Source organism: Bacillus rossius, chromosome 1 (genome assembly GCF_032445375.1).
Source record: "Bacillus rossius redtenbacheri isolate Brsri chromosome 1, Brsri_v3, whole genome shotgun sequence".
Lineage (NCBI taxonomy): Eukaryota > Metazoa > Arthropoda > Insecta > Phasmatodea > Bacillidae > Bacillus > Bacillus rossius.
The window spans coordinates 286,230,532-286,244,489 of record NC_086330.1 but is presented as its reverse complement, the minus strand read 5'-3'; the positions used below and the strand labels follow the sequence as shown (position 1 = coordinate 286,244,489).

At 36.9% G+C, this 13,958-nt stretch overlaps 1 protein-coding gene across 3 annotated transcripts in view; it reads right to left on the bottom strand.

Annotated features, from left to right (window-relative positions):
• Positions 1 to 1,108: 1,108 nt before the first annotated feature.
• LOC134527690 (serine/threonine-protein kinase 11-interacting protein) overlaps positions 1,109 to 13,958 on the bottom strand; it is a 101,829-nt gene continuing 88,979 nt past the window's right edge. For all 3 annotated transcript variants that reach the window (XM_063360594.1, XM_063360595.1, XM_063360596.1), the window contains 3 exons: positions 12,253 to 12,417; positions 3,446 to 3,594; positions 1,109 to 1,809 (listed from right to left, as the gene is read on the bottom strand). In XM_063360594.1, the coding sequence (XP_063216664.1) occupies positions 1,591 to 1,809; positions 3,446 to 3,594; positions 12,253 to 12,417 (533 nt within the window). In that variant the 3' untranslated portion in view covers positions 1,109 to 1,590. The remainder of the gene's footprint in view (positions 1,810 to 3,445; positions 3,595 to 12,252; positions 12,418 to 13,958) is intronic.

Genomic DNA, 13,958 nt, shown 5'->3' with positions numbered 1-13,958 from the left:
AAGTGATGTCCCTTACATCACACTCAGAGGTATCATCACAGGCAGAATTCAGCCTCATGTGCCAAAAACTACAACTCTTTAACAATAAAAAAACACTCAGCACTCCAGCATTGCAACAAAGTCTAAAACCCAAACACTATATGCATAACACAGTTAATGAATTAGTGATACAGAAAGAGCCTTTGTCTAACAATTATATTAAATTTCCTTACTATAACATACTTTTCCCTGACTATTATTCCCTGATTTTAAAGAAATTCTCATTCTCTATTACCCTTAAAATTCCATGTTTTCCCTGTTTTTCCTTTTGCTGGGCACCCTGGCTCTACATAATGGAAATAAATTGGGGACAAGTTCTCAAAAAAATAGCCTACAATCGCAGTCAATAAAACTTGTATCGCAATGGAATTTTGCTGGCATGTGCACACGTAGCACTGCAGATCAGTCTGCAGTGTTCCCAACATCATAATCTGAAACTCCCTTAGGTCCAAGTATGGCAACATCACTGGTACTGCACATTACACAGATAATGGCACATCAACTAAAAAAAATAATAATAAGGGTGTACTAATATAAATGTACCAATGCAGCTACCAATCATCTCCTTTCATATGAGGCAGCTGATTATTCATTTGTAAATATTATCAAACAGCAAGTCAAATAATGATTAATGTAAAAATATTTAGCAAACTCAAAGCATTAAGAACTTACAACAGTGATCTTCAGCCATTTTTGAATATGGACCAATTTTTTTCTCAGTAAATTGTTGTAGCCCGCACTGTATCATACACATAACATCAGCATAAATGTTCCAATAGATTTTTTTCCACTGTGATTTGTTTTTAATTATACCGCAAGATGAAGAAAAAAAATAGAGCATAAATCATATTTCTGTCATTTCAAAAAAAAAAAAATTATTTTTGTTGTATTTACTTTAGATCTGCCAACCAATAGTTTTCAAAGTGTATAAAATATATTTATGAAACTAAGAAGCTTTGGAACAAAATTATACAAAAACATAATAGAATAAAAGAATTAAATGTTAACTTCGATATTAAAATTTATGTTTAGGAAGACAAAAGCACTTTTAAAGAAAAATGTGATTAAATTTTATTTTATATATTTTAAGTTACTTTGCTCATTTGATGAATGAAATGAACTAAGGCAAGATTTTATGCATCAGATATAAAATGCATCCCAAAGACAGTAAGCAGTCCCAAAAGTGATACCAGGTGTCATACTAATATGTAGTTTGCATCGTACTTCTTATGGTTGTTAAGAAAAATAACAATTCAATGAAACATTGTCCACAATCTTAAAGCTACAAAAATACTGGTCTAAACAAAGTTACTCTCTTGTTTCAGTACTTCATATCTTCCCCTCATTATTACTGCATAAAATTTAAAAATGTGGTTTTATTTTAAATATTTTTTCCCAACATCTAGATAATATAACATCAGTTGTAGTCCACACAGTCATAAGGTAATTGGTGGTCTGTATTTTGCAGATATTGATCACTTATAAGTGTAATTGGTTCGACAGATTCAAATAATCGTACATTCCAATTGGTACAACCCTTAAATGTGACGTTCAGGCACTATTTTTTAATTCATCGCAAGTATTGCTGTTGCTGCCTCCGTTCTTGTCGACGACTTGCAGCGGCACCGAGAACAGGTCCTCCCAGAGGGACATCACAGAGCTTGCCAGCGTGTCGACCATCTCCCGCGAATCCACGGCGATGACCCACGACTCACTGCACTGCGTGGATTCCTCCAGGAAGTGGAGCGTCAAGCACAAGCCCTCCATTTCCTGCCGAATACAATTGCAGATAAACACCAAAATACTTTATTAAGAAATAACTAAAACCCTTAAGGCAAGCATTAACTGCCATCATCGATTTTAATAATTTTTCTTACATAATTCTTTATTTTTAAATATATATCTCCAGATTATCGGTAGGACGAGGCTAAACATATATGTTGACTAGCATTTTTACTGTAATAGGATGGAGAGAAGTTTGTACAGTATTGTTCCATGGATATAACAAAAGAAATTATGTTAGTTTGTTTGTTAGATTGAATGATTGGGTTTTAAATCTCACGGTTATGCCCCCAGGCTCAAGGCATGAAAATGGAAATGGATTGAGCCTAATGCCTTGTAGACACAGAGGGCATCTCAGACAATGAAAGGTGATGATATGAGAATGAAGTAGCAACTGAATGAATGGGTGGAGGAAACAGGAGTACTCTGAGAAAACAACTGCCACGGCAACGTCCGCCAAGTTTCCTACTTGAGAAAAAATTCATGCTTGACCCCCACCAGGACTCGAACCAGGTAGCCTCGGTAGAAGGCAAGTGATCTGACCATTCAACCCCATGGCCGCTGTGCTGAGTCTTCGGGAAGACGGAATTACAAAATTATAGCAGGCTCCAAACCATTTAGGTACTGACTCACGTGTGTTGGACAAAATGTTTTGTGTTGAATATTACTAAACATGTAAGGGACAGCTTTTGTGTGTAAGTTAGTACTATCATAACGTTGACAGCCACCACAGTAGGTCTATTGAGATGTGTGGCCGTAGGGATTTAGTTTACTGTTGTAAGTGAAAGCATAATGAGTAGTGATTGTGGTCATGGACGTAGATCCTGGAGGGGAGGGATAACGTAGGTCCTCCCCCCCCCCCTGTAATTACGAAGCCCCTTACCGAGGAGGCCTGCATGCGCTTGCAAAATCATGACTGTGAAACAGGGTTGATAAATGTAAACGTCAAAACTAAAGCTGTACCGATTCACAAAATATTGCTGATATGCCAATACACCCATATGCCGATACAACTTTTACCGATTCACCAATTCCAAACCGATATAGAAGAAAACACATTCTGGTTAAAATATTTTTATAAATTTACTAAATACCCAAAATAACTCATTCCAAGAAAAACATCCAGTGGAAATGCACATGTATTTTAGTTTATAAAAGGAACATAACCTCTCTTTTAACTAGTATTTTTAGCTTATTTTCATTTGTTTTATGTTTTATTGAAACATGAATTTACAAATAGGGGCTGGAAAACTTAATTATTTCATTTTTAACTAAATAAAATAAGATTATTAAATGATAGGTTACTATGAAAATACTGATTCACAAAATACAAAGTTTAAATAATTATTTTAAAATGTGCAAAATTGCAAGACTTTGTACATGTTTACAATTCACCAAGTGAGAATTCTAATACCATCTTAACACAGGCACGCACGAAAATTTACAGTACCAAATATTTATATGGACATGTATTTAATGTGGTCACTTTTCACGAGAAACAGTAAAAGTAATTTTGGTTATGTGAAGAATCAATGACGCTCGCCACGTGAACATTACTCGGACACATGCTTCACTGGCCATCGGGAGCCAGTTGACCCGCCGGTCGATCACTCGAAGCACCCACCAGCTCAACGAGGCTCGACATGCTCTGGGTGTCGCCGGGCTGCGGGCTTGCGGAGCTGCCGGGGAACAGCCAGTCCACGCCTTCCTCCGTAACGAGCAGTGCCGTGCCCGTCAGCACGAACACTCCGACCCGCAGCGCTTTCACCTCCTCTGCAAATCAGCACCGAGCGTCATGTTCTCTTCGTTTTCTACTTGGGCTTCACGTCTGCTTCACAGCGAATTCATTAGAGTCTGAACAGGATGCCCACTATTATTCTTCTGCCAATTTCCCTCACTTTCCCCTGTTTTCCCAGTCCCATCTAACATTTTTCCCCTCTGTCATCAGTCTATCTGGCAAGAAAACAGATTTATTACAATATATACTTTGCACCATCATTTTCTATAAATGAAAAAAAAAAATGAAAAAAATACAACAAATATATATTTGTTAGGCTTCTGCGAGTACTTATTTTTCATTCAAATCCAATACCACTATATTCATGAATATTAAATATTTTTCTTATCAAATTTTAACATAACAAAAATATTTTTTCACATTTCACAGGTTTCTAAGAAGAAATTGATCCAAAACAAAGAAAAATAAACAAAGTCAGAATATAAGAGGTGTGTCCAAAAGTAAGTACCATTTGGTCATCAAAAAAATGTTTCATTGAAAGTTTTAGTATACTACATATCTACATCACATTTTCACATTGTCACCATTCAGTTCCAAGCACTTTTCACAACGCCTACCAGTTTATTTAACCCTTCTGTATAGAAGTTTGCCGCCTGGAAATTAAACCAGTTGACAATTATAATTCTATACATTTTTCTGTAATTTTTGATTCACGTTTCATTAAATCAACCTAAATGAAGCCCTTTTCTTCCCAAAAAATGGCATCCATCATTTTTCGACTCGAGAACGGAGATTAAACTTTTTCCAGAGATGTTTACTAAGTGCCTGTACTTTGGCTACACACGTTGCATATTCAAAGTCCATGATGCCTATAGCTGAGGCATCCGACCCATTCCCAGGCGGCGAACTTCTATGCAGAAGGGTTAAATAAACAGGTAGAGCGAAGCGAAAATTGCTTGGCACTGAATGGTAACAATGTGGAAATGTGTTGTAGGTATGTAGTAAATAAACTAAAACATTCAATAAAACCTTTTTCATGAATTTATATTTTTTATGATCAAACGGTACTTTCTGGACATGCCTCATACATGGAGCCAAAATAAAAAAAAAAGTGTAAAATAAAGGAAATTAAAAAAAATAGAAATGCATTTTCTTAAACCAGTAAATTCTATCTTTGAATGTTAATTTGTTGAACTTATTATATACATCAAATTATAAATTATTAGTATTTTTTACATCATAATCACTGATTATTTGTTAAATATAAAAACAATGTATAAATAATGTTGCAGAAAACAAATCTAAATTTATCAATAAATCATCCCAGCCTCAGACTTCTTTTTTTTTTGCTAATTTTTTTTAATGAGTCACACATGATTTAGGCCTATCTATTCAATTTTAAATGTTGAATCAAATATAAAATTATTCACGAATATTGAATATTTTCCAAATACTCACAGACCTAAAATTTATTATTTTAATTGTGTTATTCAAATTAAAAAAGTGTTGTTTATATCTCTTAGGTTTCATTATTATGTTACAGATTATAAACAACTCACAAACTTAAGATTATAATTTGTATCAAGTTTCAAACATTAAGATACTACATAGTGGCCAATGAAGGTGCAACAAGGTTTTGTCGATTTTTCCGCATTTTCTAGGTTTTTAAGACATATTTTAAATTCTATGAGGTTTCCCTGTTCTCCCAATTTTTCCTGTCTATTGAAACCCTGCACAGTTAAAGGAAACCTATAACTAATCAGCTGGTCCAAACAGGACCAACTACACAACTACACACACTAACTAAAGCATGTGCGGTATGTGCTATTTTATGAAATGTTGAGAAACAAGACAAAAATATGGAATGACAGGACATACTCCTTGCACGTCCAGCATTCCGTCAGCAAATGACGAACGAGTTCCTTTCGCTGAGATGTTGGTGCGGTCGTTGAAAGGTTCTCGCATTTAGCACGCAACTTGTTGAAAAACGTTTGGATAGAAGATTTGTGCTTTACTTACATTGCAGTCTGCAAGCCCATACATGTGATGCATGTAGGCCTTCTCTTGATTTACATACGCATGTATTCCGAAGATCCTCATCTCAAATGACGGTCGCTGTGAACTGCGTGGTTATATCATTTGCTGGAAAGCGCCCTCCAGGGAGTTGATACAAATCCGTAATAAAATTGTCCTAACTTTTCTCTGACTTCTCATGACCAAAATTACAAATTTCCCTCACTAATTTTTTAGAAATAATTTACCTATTTTTAAATTTTCTGAAAGAAATAAAGAGAATTCAGCCTCCACTATCACCATAGCTGGCCTAGATCAAACGGAACCTTGCATATACCCATTTAATGATGTGTATGACTGTGCACTAAAACACAATAAGAAAAAAGCTTTCCCAGTAGGGGTGATAGCTGACTGGAGGATGACACTTTCCCCTCAAATTACTATCACTGAAGAATTTTCAAGCTTTTTCCAGGGTTTTAAGAAAATTACCTTACTTTCTCCAACAAAGTTTAATTTCCCTGACTTTTCCCTGACTTTCCTTGACTTTCCCGGACTTTCTAAAATGTGGACATCCTCCCTGCGATTTACCAGTTTGAGTTACGAGCATACAATGTATGGTGACTTGTGCTTGTACGGCATTCATAATCAGGGTGATGTAAATATTATGGCAGATAACATAACTTCCAAATTGAAACATTATATAAACACCTTTATACCAAAATCTGTGAAAACAATATCTAGATATCCACATTAGTTCTATAAACAACTTATTCAGTAATCAAAACAAAACAAAAAAATATCATAAACTGTACAAATGCAACATGAACAATACTATTATTCTTTGTTTTTTCAGTATCCTAAAGAGACTAAGTTTCTTATCTCCATAGATAAAAATATTGGCCCAAAATGTTTATAACAAAATTAAGTAGAATCCTAAAAAAAAATTCTGGAGCTACGTATGTAACATGAGAAATGGCTACAAACAACAACCATCTCCGAACATTAATGATTTGGTCACAAATGACCTAGTACTTGTTGCCAACTGGTGTGCAGAAAATTTTAATAGTGTTATAACCCCAACACATAAAAAAAAATAACCAGTTTCTATATATACAAATTATTCTATTCTCATGGCCAATATCACCAACAGTCTGGTTCCTTGGGGAATAAAAACCTTAAAGTCAACAATATCAACAGGTCCTGATGGCATTCCAAATTTTATTATAAAAGGTTGCTCACAACTCCTTGTTCCTCTTTTACAGTATATTTTTAATAAAAATATTGATAGTGGTGTCTACCCCTGCAAATGTAAGCTTTAAAGTCATTCCCATACATTAGCAAGTTAAATGTTTTGAATCATAGGCCTATATAATTATTGAATGGATTTGCTTAAGTCTTTGATATAATGATATTTAAAAATCTTGAATTCAACATTAAAAATCAACCTTCTGATGCTCAGCATGGTTTTAGAACTGGTAAAACCACAACTAACAAATTAATATCTTTTCTAAACCCTATTTATTTCAAAGTTTATAGGATGTGAAAAATTCATGATCTAGTAAGGAGGGTCATTCAAATGTACAGATTTTTGCAGACTAAACTGTCACTAAATAACAATGTTAATTGTATTTTGCATGTCCCAACACATTGAGAAAAAAAATGCTGATTATCACAAGAACATCATGTAAGCAAGGCTCCACTTACTTAGAAAAGACAACACATACATTTTATGCCTAAGAACAATCTCTCCCTATTTAAGGTTAGAGCAGTCAAATAATTGCAAGTCAACCAGTACAGACTGTGTACAAAATCTGCCTGGCAGTGCTGTGGTGTAACATAAACTACCTACTTATAAAAGACCGAATACACCAGTTTTACCATTCCCAAATTTCAAATAAATATGCTACTTAAACTCTAATGCATCTTACAACTTTGAAGTTCAGCATTTTCTCTAAGAGATACTAAGGGCCTCTTGTCGTAAGTTACTAATGTGGAAGCCAGTCTAATGATCAAGAGAAGGATGTGCATTAAAATTAATGACGTCTTGGATTTGAGTAGATATGATATCTTGAATCAAGATCTTAGAAGTATAAAAGAGATGCCTGCATATCCCTCAAATATTTTTAATCAAGATTTTATTGAAAAAACCTGTAGGTTTAATAAAAAAAATTAAAACTAATAATGAAATTATTTCATTTCAAAAATAAGACTAAAAATAAAACCATCAAATCCTGTCTACTATGAAGTGAGGTAATGAAATGGTAAAACACTTGGCTGGCAATCCAGAGGACCCGGTTCGAATTATGGGCTGCATCCTAAGATTGGTTTATTTACCAAGACTGCTCTAAAAAAAAAAGCCTAACTGTAAGCCAAAGCTGATTCCTTGCACAATATCCCTGTTCTGGTCATTGTGTGCTGCCATCTCTAATGACCAGGGCAATCTACAAAGGGGTGGGAAACAACCAGTTGAGTTTTGAGATTTTTTAATGCTTAGGTTTAACCTGTTAAGATAAAAACTTCACATTTATTGTTAATTCAATTCATAGGAAACTTTACAAGTTATGTGATACGCACAGATCATGTTTACAATTATGGGCGCAGTAATGTTTCTAGTCTTCAGATGGTTTTAACGTGGAAACGATTTTAAAAAGGCTTCCATACTAAGGTCCCGCCAGAGTTAGCGATGAAAGCCTTTTGTGGTTGGCAAAAATTTTCATATATATTGCGTGATTACAGAAATATTCAGCACCAGAGGCAGCGGGAAAGGGATCGAGAGCTCGTGCCACTTCTTACCAAATCTAACGAGCACCAGAACTTATCAACAGAACGAGTGGGGCGCCTTCATGAGCGCTGTAGGCTTGAAGTGCTGAGCGCTGTTGTAGGGCCACCAACTGAGTCAATCAGTACAGAGGCTAGGATGGCTGAAATCAACTTGAACTACGAAGACTCGATACAGATGGACGAAGACAAAGGAAATGAAACACCTCAAACTGATCACTTTCAACGATCTAGCGCTCTTCCTTACCGCTTACCTCTTTCCCTATAGCGAGTTGGTCGACTACGTGGGCCTAGCTCGTGATTTGAACAGTGGCGTCTCGTCAGGGCAAGCAAGGCAAGCAGTGCTTGCCCAGGCAGTTTCCAGACATTGTATTTTTTAAATAAATATTTTATTCGGAATAGTATTTTACTTTGGCTCGTGCAGTTAGGTGTATGTATTTTTTACACTATCTTCTTGGGACCCAATACTGTGCGCTGTGCGCTATAAAAAAAGAACTCGTTGACACAAAAACATGCTGTTTTAGAAGCGTTGCTAGGTTTAGAAGCGCTGGTAGGATCGCTTGCAGCAGGAAGGCTGCCGCAGTAGTTTCCTTTCGGAAGGGGGGTGGCATGGTACAAAGGTTCAGGGAGGGGATTGGCTGGAAAAATATGCGGTAGAAGCTACGAAGGTAACGCTTTCTTGCCGAACTGGAGCGAACATGGCCGAAGCAGACGGTGGAATTTTTCCGCCGACTGCTTCGGCTATGTCCGGTACAGTTCGGCACGGCAGGTGGCGATGTCGCGTTTCAGTCGGCGGTCGTCTCTCGGGGCGCGCACATCTCTCCCGCGGGCTGTTGGCTGGCAGTGCGTGGGGGATTTGTGGGCGTACGATGATACTACACTCCCACTTAGTATATAAGTAATGTAGAGTAGGTATTTTACTATCAGAATAATGTAAGTCAATCATTATTTTTCAAAAATAATGTATTTAAAAAAAATGTCAATTTTTCTACCTGTGGAATAGTCAATGTTCAGTTAAGAAAACTACTTAAATAGCACCATTTTGTACCTTGAAATCCATATTTTCCCGGCGGAGGGCCCCCAGACCCCCCCCCCCCCCAACCTCATCATGTTTTGGTGTGAACGGAGTTATTGCTTCCCCTCATGTAAACCTCACGCCTCGCCACTGGATTTGAAAGTTCCAATGGTGCTTCTTGGTGACTTCAATCTCACTGAGGATGATGGACATAAAATGACAGAATACCTAAATAAACAATTCAGGCTGAGCTTAAGAACGACCCTTGTGAACAGACTTCACTCACCGGGACCTGTCTGGATCTGACCTACGCGCGCGACATGCATTTGAATTGCAAACCACAAATGTTGTATTTCTCATGTCACTACCTGGTTTTAAATGTATTAATATTTATTAACACTTTATAAAGGTGAAATATCATTTTAAGATTACACCTATCCCTCACTTAACACGTCTTTAGATTGCGCGGATTCATATAGCGCGATGTGAATTTTACTGCCCCAGTCTCGAATAGCACGTCTGTAAATTTCAGTCAACACGAAATCTCGGCAGGCGGAAAAAAAAAAGTCGAGCACGACGCCACGAAGTCTGTTTCAACTTCTGTAAAAAAAACAGATGTGCCTGTGGGATACAGTTAGTCAAACAAGGGGGGAAGAGATGCACGCGCAGGTCTGTCTACGCTATCGGCTGTTGTACAAACCTCAGCTATGGCAAGTTAAATTTCGGCTATGAAGTGTAAAGGACTAAATGTTTTTTACGTCCAAGCGTATACCGCCGTGCCGTACTGTTGTCGCCTGGCCACAAACCGGGCCGTGAACCCAGTCTAGCCATTGGCAGGGAATTAAATCAAACAAAAGCAACGTCTGCCATTCAGCTGCCAGTAACTGTACGTACTTGATCACTCGTAATGCATCATGTTCAAGTACGTATTTGAGACAAAACTAGAAGTATTACCTGGCGCAGATTGTTATGAAGGCCAGATTATGTTGGTCACACTTTAGTTTTAAGCAAGTCAACTGTGCGCACAATCGTACGAAATAAGGACTCTTACCAAAAGTTTATATAGTAAGTCTGAAGCTGTTGGTTGTACCAGTGGGAATATATTTGACATTAGATACCGGAACAGAAATGAACAGATGATTCACGTGGAAAAGGTTGTTAAATGAATGTTGCAATAAAAAAAAAAATAATCATTGGCCTGACAGGATTGGTGTGAACCAGGTGGTGATACGCGAATAAGCACTTTAATTTTTGAAATATTAAAATGTAATTACCGTATTTACTCGCATAATCTTCGCAGCAATTTTACCAAATTTTATGAAGAAAAAAAAGCGAGGTGCAACCAATATGTGAGGAAAAATTTAAAAAAAATTTTTTAAGTAAAATTTTTTAGTAAATCGCTTGAAAATGCTAAATTAAAGAAATCAATATCTAGGTACATGGTACCTATACGTAATATTTATTTACAATACGCGCAAAATAAACAAAACAACTTTTGGTTACAAGAAGTTTGGCAAAATAAAAATATAGTATAAACACAAAATTGCGAAAAAAATCAATAAACAAAATAAGAAAATACATTTATAAAACACATTCAGTCTCAACACTCACCAAGTTTATCTATTTATTGTCTGAACTAGATTTGCCGGGACGTCAACGTCATCTTAGTCGCCGCTGTCGTCACGTGTTATTCAAGTTGTCTGTTTGTTTTCGCCAGTCACGAACAAGTTTTTCACTTACTGAAAATTCTCTTCCATGCTCTTCTGCAAATGCGATTACACACAACATGAAAGTGGCAGTATACGAATTGCATTTACCCATATTTTTACAAAATGAACTTTCTCAAACTCTGCAATTACCGGTACTTTCCACTCCAATGCAAACGAGGTAAAACAACGGCATCACAACATCTTATCTTCCACACACATTCCTTCCTCCCACACGGCCAATTAGGACATGCCGCTCTAGGTTGTACCAATGATAAGCGCCACACGCCACGTGAAAGCAGGCTGTTCCTTTGTGTTTACGGCTGTTCCATTCACGCATCGCGCCTCGCGCCTCAGTCGCCGTCAATAAATAAGGGTGCGACGATTATGAGGAGAATCTTAAATACCAAATTCATTACCTCAAACAATAGGTGCGACGATTAAGCGATGGCGACGATTATTCGAGTAAATACGATATCCGGACAGTAACATCGGTTTCACTGTCAGTAAAGGATGGTTTGGAAAGGTATGCGACGTGTGTTGAAGGTCACGCCCAGGCAGGCAAGTCAGCCAGCCGACTGACGATAAAGTACATAACCATGTATCTCCTGTTACGTTGTGTCGTATTTGTCATACAAAGGTCGATGGGAGGCATATAAAGATAAATGGTGTGACATATTTATAGTTGAGTGTTATTCAATGCATTTATATTACGTAAAATATATTGTCCTACAAAATTTTTGAACACATTAAATAAATTAGCCTTGCTATTTATGGAAACTAATGCTTCAGAATACGTGATTTCAAATAACACGAGCATTTTTAGGAACGAATTAGTCGTGCTAAGTGAGGGATAGGTGTAAACGGAAAATATATAAATAAATACACTTATAAAAAGGTAATTTCTTTCCTCTTAAATAATACCTGAAGATCTGCGATACACGTTTTCACACAAAAACATTTTCTATAGTGTAGCAATACTACCCAGCCCATTTTTTTTCTTTCTATTCTTTTTAATTATAGAGTTTTAAAAGCTGTGCATTACAAAAATTAGGGAGCCCAACCAAAATTGTTTGCCCCTTGGCCCTTGGTTTCTCTCAATGGCGCCCTGCTAATGACCTCACTGTCGATGAAACAATACTACAAAGACAAAACCACCTATGCTCCAAACTTGTTCTCACCACTGCCTCTCCTGACGATGCAGCGGGAGAAGATCACCAAGTGTTGCAGTGCGAGGTCCGAGTCCTCGTCCGTCGGCATCGTGAGCGTGAGCTGCTGGATCAGCAGTATGTGTCGATCAGACGTCCCGCCCAGGCAGACTTTGTAGTCGTCTGGCAAGCTCAGACCTAAGGAAACACACCACAAAACAAAAACATTACGGCAGGAACCTAGCATCATCAGAGGTCAGCACAGCCAGCTACCTGACCTAGTCTGTGGTAAATCTGTGGACAATTCTTCCATAAATACGGATATAGTGTATTCACCCAAAAATAAGACGAGAGTTTTTCGTTGAAAGACCACCCAAAAATTGGGGATAGTCTTATAACTGACAGAATGGGGAAAATGATTAGCAATTGTATTGTAAAAATGTTGAAAAAAATTGTTTGATTGAAAAGAATTTTTTAAAAATCAGAATTTTTATCTATTGTTTTTTATATACTGAATAAAAACATTACTAATTACTAGAGACATGCAGTTTTGGGGTTTATTTTATAGCAAAATTCGTTGTTATTTACCCTTAAAAGTGGTGTTATCATACATCAAAAGCGGTGTTATTTTTTAAATAGTTTTAGCACTATAAATTAAAAAAATTAAGCTAAGCATACCTTGAAATTTTGGACACATTCTTGCATTGTACAGTTGCACTAGCAGCAGTAATTTACAATCGAATTTACACATCACTTTTTACATACAGTAATTGAAAATATTTTAGTACCTAAACCAGCAAGAATAAATATGAAGTCTCTAAAATAGTGACATAAACACATGGAACAAAATCCTCAAACTTTAGCTCTCGAAAGCAAAAGTAGCCATGATACACAAATTAGCCTCACTTAAATTTGTCCTGCGGTCTGTTAAGACTGTGTTATATGAGGACAAAAATCGTTCACAGTCAACGTTTGCAGAAGGCATCCAGATGGCTTCAAGGCAGCTGGAAGCAAACAATGGCTGTGACAGCTTTACTACATTCAATGACTTCACTACGTCCACTGAATTGTCTGTTTCCATTTGTTTTGTAACAATGTCCTGAAGCTGACCAAAACCAGCTGTTAATTCTTCAGTGCTTATGGAGTAGAGACTATGGACAGTTTTCAGTTTCTGCACCATTTCTGGGTTTAATTTAGCAAGCAACAAACTTTCCTGACTAAAAATTTGAATTGCTTCAAATCTCTTTCTACTTGGGTCAGTTGTCATGAGAGAGTTCAGTTTGGAAAGGGCTTGTGTTGCTGTTCTTGTGATGGACACTTTAGCTTCAGCAGCTTTAGCGGGGGGCATGTTAGACAAAGCTCTACTGGTTGCCTCAAAATAAATGCCACGAGTGATGTTTTCAAATTTTTTTTTTATACCTTGCAAGTCCCCATATAGTGAATGGGCAGTTGGATACAAAGAACCTTCAAGTTTCTGTATTAGCTCTACAAGGCTCTTGGCATGCTCTTTCACAAAGACAGCTTGACAAAGAATGAGAGAAATGTCATTTTCTGTGAGTGAACACAGAAACTCAACCCCTGAATTTTGTGTTGCCTTTAGTTCATCTGTTTTGCAGAAATCAACAATGTCATGTATGTAGTCTGCTACATAAAAAACGCTGTTGAACCAGGAATTCCATCTAGTAACAACAGGAAGTGGGAACAATGGACGTTTCTCTCCATGCTTTTCTTCAAGAAAG